Source organism: Cryptomeria japonica, chromosome 2 (genome assembly GCF_030272615.1).
Source record: "Cryptomeria japonica chromosome 2, Sugi_1.0, whole genome shotgun sequence".
Classification (NCBI taxonomy): domain Eukaryota; kingdom Viridiplantae; phylum Streptophyta; class Pinopsida; order Cupressales; family Cupressaceae; genus Cryptomeria; species Cryptomeria japonica.
The window spans coordinates 660,029,815-660,052,928 of NC_081406.1; the positions used below are offsets into that span (position 1 = coordinate 660,029,815).

The 23,114-nt window shown below is 35.5% G+C and overlaps 1 protein-coding gene across 1 annotated transcript in view; it reads right to left on the reverse strand.

The window, feature by feature from the left end:
- Positions 1–4,124: 4,124 nt before the first annotated feature.
- Positions 4,125–23,114, reverse strand: part of LOC131870090 (uncharacterized) — a 48,334-nt gene continuing 29,344 nt past the window's right edge. The window contains exons 2-3 of the mRNA XM_059215798.1: positions 14,809–15,155; positions 4,125–4,152 (exon numbers count right to left, since the gene is read on the reverse strand). Of these exons, the coding sequence (XP_059071781.1) occupies positions 4,125–4,152; positions 14,809–15,155 (375 nt within the window). The remainder of the gene's footprint in view (positions 4,153–14,808; positions 15,156–23,114) is intronic.

The following is a 23,114-nucleotide window of genomic DNA, read 5'->3' on the forward strand; positions in this document are numbered from 1 at the left end:
AGTGCATTCCCCATCTATGTAATATTTATGTACTCCTAGCCATAGTATATGACTATTGTGGGTTCCATCCCCACCATGGTTTTTCCCTTTCCGGGTTTCCAAGTAAAAATTTCGGTGTTGTGGATTTGTGTATTCTTTGTTGCATGTTTATGTTGTTTTCTGTTATGCATTGCTAACTGGTGGATAAAGAATAATTTTGAGGATTTGGATTCTAGTAGATCATTGATTCACCCCCCTCTCAGTGATCTTTGATTCTAACATACTAGACCTTCCAAATCACTCAAGAATCATCACTGAAAGCCACAAACCTGGAATAAGGTAGATTACACATCCACAATGCTTCTCTAAGATCCGCAACACCAAATAATCAACACAACTAAACCGCCAACCAAATTATTGTATAATACTTGATGTCTTGTTCTATCTCACCAGACCTCAATCTCTCTTCCGGTATGAATTAATCATGAACTGCGAATTAAATATCTAATTGTAGTTGCCATCAATGACAACATTTGATCATCTATGCAATGTCTCTTGCCAACACTCACTACTAGACCATCTGCTACACATAGACATAGTGACACCAATGCTAACACAAGATAGGTTGATATCAATGACAACACAACACAATAAATCAAGTTGCTAATAACTATGTTGTTTGGGGAGGCCATAATATGAGAATCTGGAACGATTAAGGCAACATTAGACAAATATGCAATCAATTCAATACAAATACTAAATAAGGAAAAATTAGAGATATTCATTTGTAACACAAATTGGTGATGCAAAAGTGGATAACAAACTTGCTAGGGTTTTCCATTTCATCTCTCCCTTTCAATCATCTTGGAGCCCCTCTATTTATAAAAATATTATAAACATCTCATTGGGAAGAAACATTAAGTAACTGTAGAAACAAGGCTATGATCTATAAGAGTAAATGGTTATATTTTGTAGTAAGGATAGTAATGATAAAATCAATTCTATTTACAGTTCTAATATATGTAATTTCTTGTTTCAGGATAACAAAGAAAGCAATAACTAGATTAGAGAGGTATTTGAAATCTTTTTCTCTTAAGGTTCCAAAGATGAAAGGATGCCCCCATTAATCCAATGGGATCAGGTCTATTTACCAAATGAAGAGGGGGCTGAGCATCTTTTGGAAGGAAAAATAAATTGGAGAGAAAAAAATAAACTAATCAATGAGCAATTATTTAAAGGTAAATGTTATTGAAATGGTGTAAAATTCAGTTTTCACCAATTAAGATAATAAAACCACTAATCTTACTTAAGAAATCAATACATTGAAAGAGGGGTGAATCCAATAGATCTAGCCACAATCCAAATAGGAAAAGGATTAAAATTCTGATTAGATTCATTGGTTTTTAGTTTTCCCCCTCTTTCTAGTTGAGATTTGGATGTGAATTGTGAAATTAGGGCAAGATAGGGGATAATTGAAGTAAATTGATGAAAATAAAATTCTATAGATGTGCAACAGATCTACAAATAGGGATCTAGGCAAAAGAAGAGATTCAAAAATTGTTCCCAAAAGTTTGTGTTGATTTTTCAAGACTAGGTAGTAGAGATTTGCCCTGGTCCTCCAATTTTTGCTCCATCGAAAGCTGAATCTGTTCATCATTGTCAATTCTATTGGAATCTCTGAGTACAGCTCTTGAGTCAATTTCCTACACATATAAAGAGAGAAGAAAGGGTTTTGGATAGGGGTTTGCCCCAGTTTGGGAATTAACCTTGAATTGAATAATGTAAATACTAAAGTAAATGCTAGGAGATATACCTCAAATCTACAATGTTGATAGAAAGATTGGTGATTTGATTCTCTTTGAATGTAATCACAAATGTTTAATGTAATTGCATGACAAAAACATGAACATGGAATACCTAATTAAACACACACATACTTGCATGAGGATTGATGTAGCTTTACTCCATAATGCTTGAAGAATAAAATGATGCCTTGAATATTTGAAAATGCTTGAATGCATGAGTACTAGATATGGAGTCTTAGATTGCTTCTAGGTCTAAAATGAATTGACATAAGGTATTTAAATAGGATTCCCTAGGTAAATTACTGATTAGGATGACCTCCAACTGTCAAGTGTAGCCATGAGGACCAAAATACATTAGGGAGGGTGAGTGTTCACCCATATTCAAATTGGGTCCTATTTAAGGGGGACTAGGACTTATTGGGGTGCCCTAGTCCAAGACCAAGGCGCTCCATGCCCTGGTCCTCCAAAAAGAAGACCAACAAAAGGGGAAATGGGAGAAAGCAACCTTAGGAAGGGGCCCACTCAGTGGTGTCAATAGGTGACATTAAGGTTGGAGTAAAATGGGGCCAAAATAGACCTAGGGGGAATGAAGATGAGACATGCTAAAGTGGGAGCACAAACATGAGGTGGGAATTGTACCAGATGTTATAGTTGTTGGATTGGTCGAAGAGACCGAAATAATGAGAGGGGGGGGTGAATCAATATTCCCACATATTCTAAAACTTTTACCAAACTTAAATATTTTACTGATATATCAAACTCATTAATTAAGCATGTCATGCATGAAATAGAAAATGCATAATAAACATAAAACGCAACCACAAAAGGAACACCAGAATTTATATGTGGAAAACCCAAATGGGAAAAAACACAAAGAGTATTAACTCTCAAGAGAATGTAACTAGTTATATGGAGTTTTACAGAAGGGTGGCTCACTACTAGAATACAAAAATGGCTCACTACCAGGATGCTCACTACAAAGATACAAAGACGGCTTCCTACCGGAATGCTCACTACAACAAGAAAAATTGAACTGAAAAGGATTGCATCTCCAAATGCATGAGATCAGTTCCAAGATTAAGATTAGATCACAATTCTCAAGCCTTACAGTAGATCCGGTGAAGGATCTCTATACAAATATCCTCTACAACAGATCTGGTGAAGGATTACTACAACAGTATCTACACACTGATTTTGCACCAACTGCCTTTGTTGTCCACAACTCACACTTCACAGTTTGCTTCTTTGTTATCTTTGCTACTACCCACTCACACACAAATCCATATTTCTCATATACCTCTATACATCACATAAACCTATATATATAGGAGGACACACATATTGGGATAATGTGCGGGCCTATCTCAACACATTATCCAATAAAGCTTTAAATGATAATCATGATAACCAAGTCAGCCTTCACAAGATTTCTACATGCTTCCTTTTCCTGATTCATTTACCGATGTAGATACCTTAATTACCAGAATGGGACAGGGTCATCTAGACCCAAAGATACCAACCCAGTATCACAAAACTCAAGCATACCAACTCTAAACTCCAAGATTGTACATTCTACACATACCATAGATACCGAACCACAAGACAAGAAAAGATACATTTGCCACAGCCAAAATAGCTGATATTGGAACACATAAATGATACCAGGACCAATGTAAGCATAGCTCAGAATTTTGGGTACAAGGATCTTCCAGAAATTACTCCATTAGATCAACTATACCTTATTGCAACACTGTACTTCCCATAGCAATACCAAAATGCACATCACCTGCTCATAGAAAAAAATGCACATACCAACTGCATACAACATCTCAACCAATCCGAATAACAAATTTGACTTCAATATATTGCATATACCATCCGGACCAAACTGGATAACTAGTTTGACATCAATGACAACAATATTCACACAAGTGTAACAATAGTTCCCATAAGTTGAGAAGCCAAAACCAAGAGCAAGCACACCAAGATCCAAGAAGGAGACACAAGATTTGTAAGGGGGAAAAAGAAAAGATAAAACCCCCAATATTATGTAGATGGCATAAATCCTAAAGAATTTACAAAGAGAGAGAGAGAGAGAGAGAGAGAGAGAGAGAGAGAGAGAGAGTGCTTAACATAGAAATACTACAATTGATAAATGAGGGAGGAACCTCAAATATATAGAGGCATGAGTGGAGTTGCAAATGTAACTCCCAAGTCCAAGCATGTCATCTAGCATCCTTTGTGTGTGAAAAGTGTCACAATCCTTATAAGGAGGAAATCTAGTATTCCACATATTTAGAATAAATAAAATGAGTTATGTGAGAACTTATTTTAGACAAATTACTTGTAAGGATTCTTAAGAATATTCCTACAAGTAACAAGAAAAAAGAAATTAACTTTATCAAGTAAAGATTAATTCCTAACATTTTTATAAAGAAGAAATGCAAAATCTTGCTCTTGGTGCCAAACTGGCATGGAAGATGTATAAAGATTTAGGGGAAATTTGGTGTAGAATATGAAAAAAAAGGAGTATTTAGATGATCATGAACTGAACAAAACCCTAACAATAGATAATTATAAGGGAGGATCAACCATACATGGAAATTTCTTTGGGAGAGTAGAAGTCTAATAACCAAGCATTTAACATGGAGAGTGAAAAATGATAAATGAGCCATATTTTGGTGAGATTCATGGAACAAACATGAATCACTTAAAGATAAGATTGGGCCAGTAGATTGGATTGAAAATGTTGAAAGATTGTGTGGCTAAAATGTTTCAGATTATGTAAGGCGATTAGCAAAAAGGATTGGGGAGAGTTATCAAGGGTGGGATGTTACTATGCTCTCAACGCCAATGGAGGATAAGAAAACATTAATAAAAATAGTAAGAAAATACAAGATTATGTTGTCTAACACAGAGTAAATTAATTTCAAGTGACGCTAAGTTAAGAGAGCAGAGGTTGGACTACCATTAGCATGTGGGCTGCTTGGGCAAAGACTTGCACTCCAACTCCTAATACTGCTTGGACCGTAACTAGGGTGGTAGCAATAAACTCAGATTTGTTGTGGTTTGGCTCCTAGTAATTGGCCTATGGCTCATACACCCTCTTTTGACAAAAAGCAAAATGGTCCCACCAGGCATGCCAGAAAAAGAAACTGTTGATCAATAAAATTGTTTTTTATGAAAACAGTCTTATGGGAAACTCAGTGATGGGGGACCTGTGCGTGTTCACCGAGTGACCTCCAGGATTTTAAAAGTCATCTCTTCATACATGGGGGGAGAAAAGGGAAAGAAGGAAAACTTAAAATAAAACTATTCTATAGCGATGTGCTTAAATATTTTTAGTACTCTATAAGCATAGAAAAACTTCATATACGTGCAGCTTTGAGGCCCATTCAACAATCTACATGCCTAGAAAATCAAGATTGAAATATAAACAACAATTCATTTAACATAAAGCAATAGATGTCATTCATCCACTAGATAAAAAGTTCAAAAGACATAGTTTAATCTGCAAAGTCTTACAACATATATTCTTGAAGTTGTATAGAATTACAAGATGCATAGAAAAATATTCATGAACACTAAAAATAGTAATCATATAGGCCCTAGGCACAATCTGATTATCACAATTTCAGGAGTACAATCACAAGTTAAAGGTGTAATTCCACAACTATTGTCTATATTTTCTTCTCAAAATTTTGAACCCCTACAAAAGCAAAAAGAAACACTTATATAAACAAGAGTCAACGGCCTAGCGGAGAAAACAGAGAGAGAAAAATCATATGTACTGTTGGCAACACCGTAGCAACTATGAAACAACCTAATGAGGAGTTGGATAACAACTTCACCTTTTAGCCCAACTGTTACCGAATCTTCTAACGATCAGATCAAAATGGGGGAACCCACAACCGTTGTTGAACCGCATATTGTTGGTAACAAATGCCCCATCATCTCAAAACACACGTAAGGCCACCCAAAGATCTTTATAAGCAATACATGGCAGCATGAGGGAGTGGCTTGGGAACATAACAAAACTACACAAGGTGCCTCATGAGGAACTACCACATTGCAAAATACTAAAAACACTTTTAACACACAAGCCCACCAAAAGGAGAGCGAAAAAGCTACCTGCCATATGTCAGTCTCTCGCAGTTTCCTAACAAAGGGAAAAGAGAAGTTTGAAAAAATTGAGTCGTGCTACCACGTGGAAGATGTGAGGATGCAAAATTTAAAGCCTTGGCCAAAGTAAAATAAAAAGACAGCTCCTTGAAATGGCATGGTGGACGAAAGTCTACATGTTTTTTGTGATATTGTTCGCTTGACACGGTGGTTCAAGGATAGTTTCGTGATCAGGAGATCTTGTTCATTTCAATTCAAATATTCCTTTCTTTTCTAAAAGATAGTGAGTCTCTTGGCATCTTCATGTATGTTGCCCCAAGGTTGTGTGCCTTACTTTTGCAAGTCCTCTCAAGAGTAGTAAATTTCAGAGGCAGCATTGCAATAAATTACATTCATATTGTGAGTGTGACTGTCATAGTGCTTTTTCTTTGCTTAGGGATTTCACATAAATCTAGTGTTCATGTATTTGTTGTGATTTGTGCTTTCATAATTTATTACTGCAGTAATTATATAGATGTGGTTTTGTTAGGAAAATGGTGTCTCAACCTTGCATTTACATGAGGTGACTATTTATATAGTAAGTTTATATTTGAGCACGAAATGGTGCGATATTCTCCCCAAAGCTTCATATTGGCTAGATAAGCATGCTGATAAATTTTTATCGCAAGATCATAGCTAGTTTTGAAGATATTAAAGTTTTCATTTTTGGAGGGTGTGATGAAAGGTTTTAAACTAATTTTGAGGAAATTAGAGGCTCTAAAATGTCCTAAAAAGTGAGTGTAACTAGTGTAGCGATTTTCGAGGTGATAGAGCACTTCACGAGCTTTCCAGTGCATCAAATGGTTCATCAATCCGGTTCACAAGTTATGGCCTCCGGAAGTTTGGACTCCTATAATAGGAAATATAAAATTGCATCAGACACATAAATGAGTTGTAAAAGGGAGGAACACATGTTGATGCTTGTCTTGACATGTCATAAAGCATCTAGATTGGAGATAAGGTCAGCTCTGCTTTATTGGGTGGTTTTAGCCCATGGTTTTGTAATATTGTTTGATGGTTTCTTATATTGTATCTCCTATATATTAGGTGTGTGAGATAGAGGTTGTGTGTAAGAGTCTTATGGCTATTGAGTTAACCTCTGAATCTTTGATTAGTGGTACTCTTGTGAAGAGCTTGCTCTGCAAGTATATTGTAATATATTATTGATTGTTGAATAATATATTGAGTTGCTTTTGGAGTGTGGGGTTTTTCTACCAAAAGGGTTTTCCCCATGCAAATCATTGTGTTGTGGTATGCATGATATTATGTTTATTTTTGTTAATTTTTTGTAACTATTGTAACGATCTGTAAAAGTTTTGTATTACCCTCCTCTCAAGGTTAGTGTAGGAAGTTGTTCCACTACTTAACTTCCTTATAGGTTTAAAGTTTATAAGAATCTAGAAATTAAGGTTAAGATTGATTCACCCCCCCCCTTCTTAGTCTTGTGGTGTATTCAACAATTGGTATCAAAGCGAGGTTCCTCTTGACAAAGATCTAGGATGGCACATGAATTCACCTAGAAGGCTCCAATGTTTGATGGCACATGAATTCACCTAGAAGGCTCCAAAGTTTGATGGCACAAATTATGCATATTGGAAAGAAACGATAGAATATCATTTAGCAACTATGTCGACTGAAATATGGGAAAGAATTAAGAATGGCTATAATGCTCCTCACAATATTCCTAAAACTTTGGATAAAATCAAAGAATATGAGAATAATGCAAAGGCTACAATTAGAATTTTCAATTGTTTGAATGATGCAATATTTAGCTAAGTTACAAGTGTGAAGTCAACTAAAGAAATTTGGGACAAGTTGAAGAGTGTATTTGAAGGTGATGAAAATACAAAGAAAGCCAAGATTACAAATATAAGGCATGAGTTTGAGAATGTGAAGATGTCTGATGATGAAAATATTGAAAACTATATTCATCGAGTGAATGAGATTGTAAATGCACTTACTAGTATTGGTGGAATGCTAGAAGAAAGTGAAGTTGTGAGAAAGATAATGGCAACATTGCCCAAATTCTATAAACCTAAGAAGTATGATATTGAAGAAAGTAACGATATCAATAAGTACATTATGGATCAGCTCCTTGGTTCACTTTACGTCTTTAAGATTGAAAGGAAAGGAAAGAAGTAGCATTCAAAGTTACAAAGAAGCCTAGAGAAGAACCAGAATAAATTGAAGACATGGATGAGATTGAAGCAAACTTTGTGACAATATTGAAGAGAGGAACTAAAAGGTACAAAGGTAATCTACCCTTATTATTCTTCTAGATGTATGTATAAAGAGTATTATGGTAGAAGATCTAATAATGTTTACAAAGGAAAGGAGAACTACAAAGGGAATGACAAAAATAAGAGAAGAGATGGCAGAGATAAGCAAAATAAGAGTTTTTGTTCAACAATGACCTACTCATTTGAAGAAGAAGATGGTGAAGACTCAAATAAATAATATGTATTCCTGAGAATAGAAGAAAAGATCATGAGCGGTCCAGAAGTTCAAAAAATGTGAAGAACAGTGAGAAACCAGAGAGTGTGTGAAGACTGCACTACATGCAAGACTAGAACCGAAAGCGTGGATCATTGACTTCAGATGTAAAAATCATATGACCAATGATAAAGGTAAGTTTATTGACCTTGAGAAGTATGATGGTGGATCAATTAAGTTTATAGGAGAGGAATCTTCACCTATTTGTGGAAAAGGGAGCATCTTTATTGATGGTAAGCATAAAGTGAATGTTGTTTATTATGTTAAAGGTCTAATACATAGCCTATTGAGTGTGAATCAAATGTGTAGTAAAGTTTATAAGGTCATATTTCATGAGACCATATGTGAAATTAGAAAAGGAGGGTCTATAAGACTAGTTGCAGAAGTTATTTGAACTAACGGAAGTATTTACTATGTGGAGGTTAATAATGGAACTAGCTTTGTGTTGGCACTATGTAATGAATGTGTTAGGGTTTAGGCATATCCAGAGCAAATATAAATTAACAATTATATGCAGATGAAAACATAAAAGATGAAGAAAAATACATAACATAGATAACACAGAGAGTTAGTGTGGTTCACCAAAGATGGGCTACATCCATAGAATATAGTCGTCCAATCTTTTCTTGTTATCCAGTAAAGCAGTATAACACCATTACAATGCCCTTTTTTATTCCATCCACTTATAACAAGCAATTTTAGGGCAACACTCAAAGTCGGTTATTTTCAAGGTTTTTTTTCAATGTCAATACTTGCAGTACTTGCATGATCAGTCGCCACATATCAACAAAATGTTGGTTGTGACAAAAAATAATGGGACATATCAACTTTTGATAATATGGTGAAGATTACTTCTAATCATGTTGTGAGAAATTTACCAAGAATTATCAAACTGGCTAATATTGTGTGCAAGGAACATCAGTTGGGAAAAGCAAACGAAAATGACATTCAAAATCAAGGAGTACACTACTTTATAGCTTTTGGAGTTGGTTCATACAAATTTTTGCAAACCTACAAGGACAAAAGGACTAAAAGGAGAAAGGTATTCTATGTTACTTATTGATGATTACTCTATAATGACATGGGTTACTTTCTTGAAAGAAAAGTCTGAAGCATTAGATAGATTTATGATATTCAATTCAATGGTTGAGAATCAAATAGGTGGTATAATCAAATGTCTGAGGTCTGATAGTGGAAAGTTTACATCAAATGAATTCCATAAATTTTGTGAAGAATATTTTATTAGGAGGCATTTTTTTCTCTTTGAGGACTCCTCAAAAGAATGGTGTAATTAAAAGAAAAAATAGGACTATTATTGAGATGGCTAGAACTATATTGAAATATATTAACATGCCTAATGTGTACTAGAAAGAAGTGCATGTCATTGTTTACCTTCTTAACAAGGTATAGATCAAAGTGAATCACACAAAGACACCTTATGAACTCTGGAATGGAAAACCTCCTATAGTTAAGAACTTCAAAATATTTGGCAGCAAGTGCTACATAAAGAGAGATGAAGAATATCTAGGCAAGTTTGATGCAAGAGAAAATGAAGGAATATTTTTGGGATATTCTACAAATAGCAAGGCTTACCAGTGTTACAATAAGAAGTTGTAGAAGATTGTGGAAAATACAAATGTGAAAGTTTTACAAGAATGGAATCAAACTAAAATTGCATCTAAACCTGAAATTGAGATAGAAATTATGTTGGTTGTTTCATAAGAGAAATTTGATCTGGAAGAGGAGGAGACTAATACAGAGGAAGAAGAATTTGAACAAGCTCCTAAAACACTAGCAAAGTATGTGTGAAACAATCACTCAGAAGATCAAATCATTGGAGACAAGAGCAAAGGTGTTCAAACAAGAAGAAGACTTGCAGAATCCAATGAACAAGCAAATTATTATTTTTTATCTCAAGTAGAGTCAAATACTTATGCAAAATCTAGTAAAGATGAGAGTTGGATACAAGCAATGGAAGAAGAGCTGAATCGGATAGAAGAGAATCAAACATGGGAACCGGTGCCTAGACCAGTGGAAAAAAATATGATAGGAACCAAGTGGATGTTCCAAAAAAAGCTAAATGAAGATGGAAAACTCACTAGAAACAAGGCTAGGTTGGTCTACAAAGGTTATTCACAAGTTGAAGATATAGATTTTGAGGAGACATTTCCTTCAATAGATAGAATGGAAGCTATAAGGATGTTTCTTGCATTTGCAACTCATAAGAACTTAAAGGTATATCAAATGGATGTTAAGTCAACATTTTTGAATGGTGAACTTGAAGAAGAAGAAGTATACATTGAACAACCAGATGGGTTGAAGCTATCAGAAGATCCGAATTGGTTTGTAGATTGAAGAAGGCATTGTATGGACTCACACAAGCTCCTAGAGCTTGGTATGCAAGGTTGAATAGGTATTTGTTACAACAAAATTTTAGAAAAAGTACTACAAATAGTAATATTTACTTTAAAATTGAAGCTGAAAAATTGTTGATTGTTGTTGTATATGTTGATGATATCATATTTGGAGGAAATGAAAATGTATGTAGGAAGTTCACATAAGAGATTCAGAAGGAATTTGAGATGTCTAGGATAGGTTAGCTATCATTTTTCTTTGATCTTCAAGTTATTCAATAATAATAAAAGGCAATTTTATTTCTCAAACCAAGTATATCAAGGAGATTTTGAAGAATTTTGGGATGGAGAATTGTAAACTAGTTTCCACCCTTATGGGTACTAGTTGTAAGTTAAGAAAGGATGATGGATCTCCAGATGTTGATCAAAAAAGGTATAGATCTATGATTGGAGGACTATTGTATCTGACTACTTCAAGACCGGATATTATGAAAATTGTTTGTTTGGTGGTTGGATATTAGGCTAGTCCTAAGCAATCTCATGATCAAGCAGTAAAGAGGATATTTAGATATTTGAAAGGGACTCTATATTATGAGTTGTGGTAAAAGAAGGATGATAATTTCAAAGTGAAAGCATATATAGATGTCGATTGAGCTGGATGTGTTGATGACAAAAGAAGTACGAGTGGTAGAGAATTTTTATTAGGAGACAAATTGGTCTCTTGGTTGAGTAACAAACAAGAGTCAATTTATATTATCTATTGTAGAGGTTGAATACATTCCAACAACATCTTGCTGCACTCAAGTCATGTGGATGAAACAAACTTTAAATGAAATCAAGGTAGTGTATAATGAAGCAAAATTCCTATTTTGTGTGATAATATAAGTGATATTAACATTTCAAATAATCCGGTAATGCATTCAAAGACTAAACATATTGCAATCTGGTATCATTTATAATGGTCTTCCCTTCTTGTGCTTCCAAACTCACTGTGACACTGCCTTTGGTGAACTTGGTGTGTTTTGTGTTATAACAACCAACAAGAACTCTTTTTTTTCCATATAAATATATATAAGAAAGTTCATAAAAATGTAACTCTAAGGCAAATGCAACCAAGACTTACTATGAATTATTATTTCTTCTAATCTCCAATTTTTTTTCAATCCAGACACTTTTCTTGTTCTGAATAAATTCGATTAACATGGTTCCTATGTATAGATTCAAAACTCCAAACCCAAGAACAAAATAGAACCTGATATAACTCTACCAGATTGAGCCATACTGCAGTCACAGACTTGAACCTGTAGCTCCACACACCTCAAATTTTAGTCATGGTAAGAATGGATTGCATAGTGCAGGCCAGGTATCATCCTTTCCCATTCTGCTGCCACACTTCCTAATAGCGATTGTCTTCACCCTCTGTGATTCATGCGACAAAGGCATTTGCTAATGCAATCTGGTCATAGTGAAAAACTCCGGCATTGTGACCCATTATGTGATTCTTCTATAAGGATTTCAACTTATGAAGGGTGGACATCTTCTTCCAAAAAATCGTGCAACTTCGATATCAAGCTCCAACGCTCAGTTTATAGTTGGTGTAGGGCACCTAGCACTCCAAGAATGAAAGCTTTGATTTCTTTTAATTTGTGTGTTAATGTGTGATGTAATAATGTACCAACCATTGAGGACTTAGTAGAGCCATGGTTGAGTTGTCCAAATTTTGGTTTGAGTCAATTGTGCTCAGGATGTTGTTAGCCTGAGAAGTGAGATGCTTCAATAGTTCACAGGAAAAATACTCCAGATTAATGTATTCATGTATTAGGAGTCAATTGAGTTGATTTTAGGTCTTCTAGGGTGTTTGAGGACCTTTAAGAGCCTTAGAATGCATTAGAATGCAAAATTGCATCCTGGAGCAAAAGTTGATGAGCAACATTTTGCAATTTCTTGCAAAAGTTGCATTTTTGGTTATAGGAGTTAGGAAGTTCATTTAACCAATTGAAACAAGTGGATATAAGCCAAATTTAACTTCATTGTATGGGTTGGAGGATTGGAAATGCAAGAGCAAGTTTTTGGTTTGTGAAGCAACCTTGTTTCCACCGGTTTGTTACAGTTTTGTCTCGTTTTTCCTTGCTTGTACTGTCCAGTACGGACTAGATGGTGTAAAATCATTGCCATATTTGTATGTTCATTTTATTTTAATTTATTAATGTTTATTTGCAAGTTTGATTGTTCCAGGTTGTAGATATTTCTTTCATTCTTTGCAACTAAGAGCAAAACCCTTGCAAGTAGGGTTTAAGAGCAAGAAATGGCTCTAACCTAGGTAGTCTTTGATGGCACCTATTGAGATCACCAATAATTATAGGTTAGGGTCTTTACATAGCTTAGGAATAGGGTTTGTGATGTTTCAGGTCTAGGAGGAGGAGAAACAATGAAGCCCTAGGCTCACCGCTGGGAGTAGGTGAGTTAGGATAGCAAGAGAAGTGCGATTTGTGAGCACATGGAGATTGGTGCAGGTCCAAGTGGCATATGAATGGAATTCAATCTAAGTAACCTTAAATATTCCCAAGGTTTTTGGGGTAGGATATCTGACTGGTGAAGAGTTCTAGACCCATCTTGCCAATTCACCGGCTAGGCCTAAAACCCTTCAAATAAGTGCAGCATTGGAAACCCCACTTGTACGGATAACCCAGATGCACTTTTCTAGTATTGTCTATAACTTCCAAAAGGGTACTAAAATCCATGATTTATTTCTTAGCTTGTTTGGGACTTTTGTAAATTAACCCCCTAAAACCGCCTAGGGAGGGCTAATGCAATTAGGCCTAATTAGGTGTCGGTAGAGACCTAGAAGGGTTAAGAAGCCAAGGTGATGGATTTGGTGAGTCTTAAACCTCAAAACACATTGAAGACACCTTTTTGATGCATTGGGAAACCATAGGAAGAGATTGTGTGTTAAGATCCTTGCAGGAGTGGTTGGAGCCCAAGAGAGGAGTGTGTGAGTAATTAAGGTGGCAACCTCAAGTGGAGGAGTTGATTGTCTAGAAACCATTGGCTATACCTAGGAGGCAATTAAAGAAGGTTTAGACCTTGGAGGTCTCATTATCATAACCCCTGCCAAGTGCCATAGGAAGGACTTGAGTAGTTGTAGGGTTGAGTAAGACAAGTCACTCAAGAAGGTGTATCAAACAAGCCTCAAGACTCTCTGCATCAATAGTGGATACCAATCACTAAGTTTCTGCGATTTCCTTCCCAATTGTATATTCGCAGTCCAAACTCGAGCTATCAATGCCCATCTTTCACCCAATTCCAATTCGATTTTAATTTCCCAGACCTAGTCTTTCACAAGCATAGTAAATATTGCAATTGAGGGATTACATCCTCAAAAGCCATGAAAAATCTCCAGAATTAACTCTAGAAAAACAAACTTCAAAATAACATAATTTCCAAGGTGTCTCAATCAGCACTTCAAGCTCTTATTTATAACTCCATTTGGGCACATTTCCCAATACATCATAAATGTGGGATAATAGAATGTTATACTAAAATAATAATATCCCCTTATGTCTCCTCATTGAAATGAAACTTTAAATTTTCCCTTTAAAAATTAGTCCCAATATTTATTAATCATTAAAGTTAAATATTTATATTTAACTTTAGGAACTTTTAATTTAATTTCCCAATTGATTAATGACTCATTAAATTGTCAAACCTAATGAAGAATTAAATGTACCAAAATACTAACATCCAAAAATGCTTCAAATATTTCTAGTCATTGAGCCACAGTTGACTTACTATAAATAGTAAGTATCTTGAAACCTTGTCAATTCACTTGAAACTGGAATTTCCTAGGTCAAATCTCACATTGATCCCTGAAAAGTCCTACTTATCCCTTGAGACCATGGCAAGATGGGCTAACAACGGGTCACCACATGTCTGGCTAAAAAGGGGACATTACAGTCCGCCCCTCTTGAAATTGCTTGTCCTCAAGCAATCTCAACTCTAGATGTTGCAGAACATACTTGCCCTCCCATGTAGCATCCTCTACCAGCAAATTCTTCCATTTTACCAAATACTCTATGATGACCTGTGTCCGTAAAGTATGCTCCCTGATATCAGGAATGGCCTTAAGAACCAAAATAATTTTCCCCTCATCATCCAAAGGAGGTAACTCTGCTAAAGGTGCCACATTATATCCCAATGCCCTTTTGAGGTGAGACACATGAAACACATTATGTACCTTACTGTCTATCGGCAACTCTAACTCATAATCCACCTCACCAACCCTCCTGATAACTCTAAAAGGTCCATAGTAGCATGGCTTTAACTTCTTTGCACCACTCCTCTTGAGAGTGGATTGTTGATAAGGCTACACCATAAGATAAACCATATCACCAACCTTAAAAGAACTCTCCACTTTGTGTTGGTCTGCATACTATTTATGTTGGTTCTGAGCTTTCTGCATGTTTTATTTCAAGTACCTCATAATATCTTGACTCTCCTGACAAAAGTATTTGCTAATGCAGCCTGGTCATAGTGAACAACTCCAGCATTGTGGCCCGGTATGTGCTTCTTCTGTAAGGGCTGAAACTTATGAAGGGTGGATGTCTTTTTCCCAAAAATCATGCAACTTTAATAACAAGCTCCAACACTGAGTTTATAGGGGATACCAATAACTAAGTTCTATGATTTCCTTCACAGCTGTATATTCGCAGTCCAAACTAGAACTATCAATCCATATTTCACCCAATTCCAATTCGATTTTAATTTCGTAGACCTCTTCTTTCACAGGCGTAGGAAATTTTGCAATTGAGAGATTACATCCTCAAAATCCATGAAAAATCTGTAGAATTAACTCCAAAAAATAAACTTCAAAATAACACAATTTTCAAGATGTCTCGATCAACACTTCAAGCTCTTATTTATAACTCCATTTGGGAACATTTCAACCAATACATCATAAATGTGGGATAATAGAATGTTATAATAAAATAATAATATCCCCTTATGTCTCCTCATTGAAAGGGAACTTTTAATTTTCCCTTTAAACATTACTCCTAGCATTTATTAATCATTAAAGTTAAATATTTAAATTTAACTTTAAGAAATTTTAATTTAATTTCCCAATTGATTAATGGCTCATTAAATTGTCAAGCCTGATGCATAATTAAATGCACCAAAATACTGACATCCAAAAATGCTTCAAATATTTCTAGTCACTGAGCCACAACTGACTTACTATAAATAGTAAGTATTTGGAGACCCTATCAAAACACCTCTAAATGGCCTAAAACTGGAATTTCCTAGGTGAAATCTCACATTGGTCCCAAAAAATTCATGGTTAGCCCCTGAGACCATGGCAAGATGGGCTAACAACAGATCACCACATGACTGGCTAAAAAAGGGACATTGCATCATTTCTTAAGGGAGAAGGTTGCAAAGAAGGAATTTAGATTAGAGTATGTACCTACTAAAGAATGAATTGCAAATATCTTTACTATCTCTGGTAGAAGTTGGGGGTCATTGCCCCTCCTTTTTTAAACTAGATACATTTATGTGGTGCATCTATCTAGGGGGAGTTTTAAATCTCATCTTTTTCTCTTGGATTGATGCAATTGTTGCTCTCAGGGGGAGTAGTGAATGCTACAGTTTTCAAAGCCTTATCAGAAAATGGGAGAGAGAGTTTAGAAGATTTCCCTTTATCTTTGATTTCAAAGGGGGAGATATATATATATATATATAGGGAGATAGATCAATTGTGATTTTAGTGCTTTGTTATTGGTGGTGTTGCCATCAATGACAAAGGGGGAGATTGTTGGAACATGATTTGTTGTATTGTATTGTCACCGATGTCAACCTATCTTGTGTTGTCAATGATGTCACATTGTCTATGTATTGCAGATGGTCTGAAAGTGAGTGTTCTCATATTGTTGTGTGGTATGGTGAAGATGTTGAGGTGTTTTTGGAAGGCTAGTGTAGTGGAAGTTTTAATATGCAAGCGTAATGCTGAAAATATTGGGGTTTCCACCATTAAGTTTATGAAAATCACTAATATTTAGACTTAGGGAACATTACATTAAAAGAGGGAATTAAATCTAATGGATCTAGCCACAAATCAGGAAGGATAAGGGCTGAGAATTCTATTGGGTTTACCAGGATTGGATTGAATTGCCCTCTTTTAAATTAAATTGTAAAAATGTTAAAATAGGGTAAATGTCCTAGAATTGATGTAAAAATGTATGAACAGTAAGCTATAGTCATCAAATCGAGCCATGAACCTGGATTTGAGAATTGTAAGAGTGTTCAGATATGTTCTTAGAAGGAGCTCCTGATTTGTCAAGACTAGGATGGTGGTTGCTCTGGTCCTCCACACTTTTTGCACTCTGATGGGGCAATGATTAGTCATTGTAAATAAAACTATTTTTTGAAGATTGCAGCTCTGTACTTGTTCCTCGTGAATTTTTGTTTGTCTCCACATTGAATTAGGTTTTCATGAAGTCTTCAATAACATAGAACATGAATGTCAACTCTAATGCATGAATCTTGACCTTATCTCTACTCTAATGCTTGAAAGAAAACTGATTGCTTTCTCAGTTGAACTTTAATTCTTGATTGCTTGTTGTCGAATTGAATTGATGTGTGTGATGTCAAAATGAGAGGGGTATGTACCTTTTTTATACTTGCTTATCAAAAAACAACTTAATTTTTTGACATGAGCCGACACCGGGCCAGAATTCTCGCTCAAATCACATGATCATTAAGGTGCCCAAAATTAGGTCCTAATTGGGAGGACCAAGATGCCACACCCTGGTCCTACCCAATCAGAGACCAAGAATAAAGGGAAGGATGAAGTGTGAATTGAAAATGGTGGTAAATTTGCATAATATGAGAAGAATCAGGTCCCATTTAGGTCTTAGAGAATGAACACTAAGGTGAGGGCCCAAATGCAACCAAAATTGTAAGGGAGTACAATTTAGGATGCTACACTTAGCCCTCACTTTAGTGGGGGTATGAGACTAGGCATACTCTCGGTAAAGTACAAAAGTTCACATTGAAAGGCTTCTGTTAGGATGCTAAGGAGGCAAGACACACCAAGCCCCCAATGGACTTTAGGTATCTTACTACTTCAAGATCAAGATAAAAGGGACATCATAAGAAAGAGAGAGAAAGAGAACCATGACTACCTAGCCTAGTAAGATTCACTTACCATGAGTCCTAAAAGAAAAATACCAAATATACAAAGAAAAAGGCTAAATTCACTAAGTAACTTGAGAATAGAGATGTGCAAAGAGAGAAACATTGAGTGAAGTCTATGTCCCCAAGTTAAAGCGATTGTGCATGCATCATTGGGAGAAATTTCTTTAAGGTAGTATACATTCATCCAAAAGACAAGCACATTATCACAACGATAAGCCCCCAAGAGAGAATAAATCAAAGGATAATGATCACAAAACACAAAGTACATAAGGGTTCTACTTAACTCTTGGGTCAATATGCTCTTATGATAAATAATGTATATCATGAAGTATATTTACATTGAATTGTCCTCATCACCCAAAGAAAGTAGAACCACAATAGAAGAAAGGCACATGTGTCTTTTGAGTCAACATAGGAGAGACCAAAAGAGATCTCAATGCTTTGCATCATCCTCAAGTAGACAACACTAGGGACAACAAATAGAAGAATTGAGAAACAAATAGAACAAGGTTAAAAACAAGCAAGAGAGGAGAGAGAGAGAATCTATGGAATGAATGAAGCTAATCAAGCAAGTCATCCACCTCCCAATCTTGCTCAACATTGTTTTGTGAAGGTGGACAATATGCAAGAGGGGCGACTTCAAGCGCAGTAGATGGAGCTACCACAAGTTCCAAAAAAGTGGCATGCTCTAATGATGGATCACTTTGTATGTTACTAGGAGCTAGGATTAATGCTTGTGAAAATTATTCAGATAAATCATATTCAGCATCAAAATATTCGTATTCATTATCATTATCATCAACATTGTTAGAATGAACATCATTTTCATCCATCTATTCATCAAGATTAATAAAAATAGTATCTTTGATATCAATAGAACATGAACTATCATCTTTCTTAAGCATTTTATGTCTTGGAGATTTAGGTTGAGCTTACTCCCTAGGGTTAAGCGAAATCTGCACAAATGGGATCATGTCAACATTTGGATTCTTCAGGGAGGAAATGGGTTGAGAAGCAAAATCATGAGCTTTAACACGATGTCTCTATCAGCATTGTCTCACATAGTGGTTTCTTTTAGTTTTAGTTGAAGGTGGTGAAGCTTTAGGATCAATAGGCATAGGCTTCTTCTCTTCCTTTAAAGAAGGATGCATGGGAGAAGCTTTTTTAGATTGAAAGATAGGAGATGCCAAGCGCTTCCCTTTGTAAGATGTAGGAGGTGGAACTACAACACATAGAGGAGGAATAGAAGGTGTACGAACAAGACCAAGTCCATCTTGAGGAGGAGGAATAGGTCTATCATGAATAAGAGGAATGGGATTAGGATCTCAACGCTTACTCAAGGATAAGATCATATAATTCTTCCACTTTTGATAAAATTGAAAAATAGCATCACTTCTAGGATTAAGAGGTTCAAATTTTTTAGACCAAATATAATCAAGATTAACATCTCCATGCCTCATCGTGGGCTGGTACATGCTATGATTAAATTTCATGATTTTTTTATTAAGAGGAAATTTTAAACACTTATGAATGGTAGAAGGAATAACTTTCATGGAAGAGAGCCAAGGATGTCCCAACTTCACAAGAAATTAATCTAATGTAGGAATGATAGCAAAATTGACATCTAAGCACTTAGTAACAACCTCAACAGGAAGGATAAAGGAACCAATAGTAGGACAAGAGAAACCATCAAATATTTTAATCACCACATCAGATTTATCATATGTTACTTGATGCAATTGTAAGGTATAAAGATATTCTTCAGTTATCACATTCACCATACACTTGGGATCAATGAACACCCCTCGTGAGAGCATGTCTTTGATCCTCACAGTGATATATAATGGGTCATCAAGTGCTTTAATAGTCTCACTAGGATCAAAGGTAATACATAGGTCCTTAGGAGGTGTAGGTTTATCAATAAGATTCACCACATTATTAGACTCAAGGCCAAGATCATTAGGAGAATGGAAAGATGCTTAGACTCAATCACATCAGTAGAATGAGAAGGCAAAGGATTGGTAAAGATTTGGAGGTTTTGATTAGGAGGAGCTATGGATTTGTTTCCTTTGTCATTCACACTAGCTATAGATATGGTATCGTTATCAATAAGGTCTTGAATCTTACTCCTTAGGGAAGAACACTTTTCAATATCACGACTGGGTTGATGATGATATTGGAAAAAATCTTTGGAATCATGATAAGGTGGAAAATGTTTGGTTGTGTCAATTGGTTTGATGGGAGGAATTTTCAACAAATTCTTGTTCAACAATTGCGTCATAATGCTATGCAAAGATTCACAAAGAGGAGTAAATCATTTTCTAAAATACTTGCATAAAGGAGGCACACATGTTGTTGTGGCTGCTACCTAGGTTGTTGGTGACAATTGGTATCAAAGCTAAATCCTTTGGAAGAAGCTTGACCGCTTGAGGAGGTCCGGGATGGAAACCTTTACTTTCAATAAGGATAGTCCGAGATTTGATGGAACGAACTACACTCTCTGAAAGAGTCGGATGCAAGTTTATTTGAGATGCATTGGAGAAGAGTATTGGAAGATCACTAGGATTGTTTATAATGTCCCTCAGAATGGTCCTTCTACTCTGGATGAGCTAAAGGAAGCAAAATTCAATATTAGAGCCAAGGAAGCATTGTTGAGTGCCTTGTTAGATTCTAAAATGACTAATGTGATGGATCTTGAAACCGCTCATGAGATTTGGGTAAAGTTGGAGACCTTGCATGAAGGTGACAGTCATGTGAAATTTTCTAAGTTATAGAGCTTGAAACGAAAGTATGAGATCCTGAAGATGGGTGAAGATGAGAATATTACTTCTTTTATGCAAAAAGTGAATGAGCTTGTGAGTAGATTCGGATGTGTCGGTGGAGTCCTTGAAGAGTCTAAGATTGTTGTTAAAATTTTGAGATCCTTGCCTCCTGCTTACAAGCATAAAGTTGTTGCTATTGATGAGATATGAACTGTGACAAATGTGACAAGAGTTATGTTGGTTGGTAAGCTTATTGCCTTTGAGCTGAGTGAGTTTGGAGACCCTCTTCCTAAGATTGAATCTGCATTCAAAGCTACTGTTTCCAGGAAGCAGAGATATGACCCGGGATAAATTTCTACAAGAGTATCTAGATATAAGAAATAGAGCTTGAGGAGCTTGAAGCACTTATTGCCAGAAGATTGCCTAAAGGTGTCGGTAAGTATGAAGGGAAGTTGCCTCTTAAATGTTTTTCATGTAATAAGATAGGACATTTTGCATCAAGGTTTCCAAAAAATAGAAATCCTAAGCCATTTAAGCCATATAAGCTTAAATATCAGAAGTGTTATTATGTTATTGATGAAGGTGTGACAAATGATGAGTTCGATAAGGGTAATTTAGGAGATGAATTTGAGTTGATTTCCATCAAGGAAGATGATTTTGTAACTACAAATTCTACAAGTTGCACTAATGAAGAGACAGATTTAGTTGTTAAAGTTGAGGAGAAAGATGAATGGGTCATTGACAGTGGTTTCTCTCATCATATGACAGGTGACGAGAGTAAATTTGTGAACTTGGAAAGGTATGATGGTGGTATAGTATGATTTGGTGATAACAAAGCTTGTGTAATCCATGGTAGAAGTTCTATTTCTCTTGATGGTAAGAATAATATTGATGACGTGTTGTGTGTTGAAGGTTTAAAGCATAATCTTTTGAGTGTTGGTTATATGGTTGATAACAGATATAACTTGCAATTCAAGAATGGAAAATGTGAGATCTTGAGTAGCTCTAGAACTGAGATTGCATCAGGTACAAAGACTAAAGGTAATATCTTTCACTTGAATGCTAGTGGTAAAAGTTGTCTGATTTCTCAGATTGATGAAAGTTGGCTATGGCATAAAAGGATGTGTCATGTAAATTTTGATTGCATGGTTAATATAAGTTCTACTCAGGTAGTAAGAGATATACCGAAGTTAATAAAGCCTTCTAATCTGGTATGTAAGGAATTCCAATTAGGGAAGTAGACAAGAGTTACTTATAAGAGAAAATAGTATAATTCTAATGGATTGTTGGATCTTGTACATAATGATCTGTGTGGTCCTTCTAGAGTGATAAGATTGCAGGGTGAAAGGTATTTCATGTTGTTGATTGATGAATATTCAAGAATTCAACGTGGGTTACTTTATTAAGGGAGAAGTCTGAAGCGTTGGAGAAGTACAAGATTTTCAAAGCTAGATTTGAAACTGAGACCAGAATAAAGCTAAAGTGTTTGAGATCTGATAGAGGTGGAGAATTCACTTCCGATGAGTTTAATGCATACTGTGAAGAGCATGGAGTTAAGAGACAATTATCTGCTCCTAGGACACCATAGTAGAATGATGTTGTGGAGAGGAAGTATAGAACAGTTCAAGAAGCTTCTAGAACCATGATGATTGAAGGAAATGTTTTGCATATATTTTGGAGAGAAGTTGTGAGTACTGCAGTATACACTCTTAACCAAGTAAATGTACAAGGTGATACTGGTAAGACTCCTTATCAGTTATGCTTTGGTCATGCTCCTACTATTATATATTTTAGAATTTTTGGTAATAAATGCTATTTCAAAAGATATGAAGATCTTGGAAAGTTTGATGCTAGATGTGATGAAGGAACCTTTCTTGGTTATTCTACTAAAAGTAAGACCTATCGGTGTTACAATAGAAGATTGAGAAAGATGGTTGAAAGTACTAATGTGAAGGTTGATGAAGTAAATATAAGACAGATTAGATCTTGCAGATATGATTATGATGATCAGGATGTCATTTCACATAAAGGAGAGCCAGTGTAGACCCTAAGTCAAGTTAAATTTGATCTGGAAAAGACAAATAATCAAGGAGAAATTGCAAATGTTAATGCACAAGAAAGAGTTTAACAACCTAGAATTCAACAAAATCCTAAAACTCCAAGGTATGTAAGGTTGAATCATTCAAAAAATCAGATTATTGGTGACAAGAATAAAGGTGTGATTACTAGAAGAAGACTTGCTGAAGAAATTTGTTTGAGTTCTAAGATTAAGCCTAAGAATGTTGATGAAGCTTGGAAAGATGAAAATTGGATTAAAGCTATGGCAGAAGAATTGAATCAGATTGAGAAAAATAATACATGGATTCTTG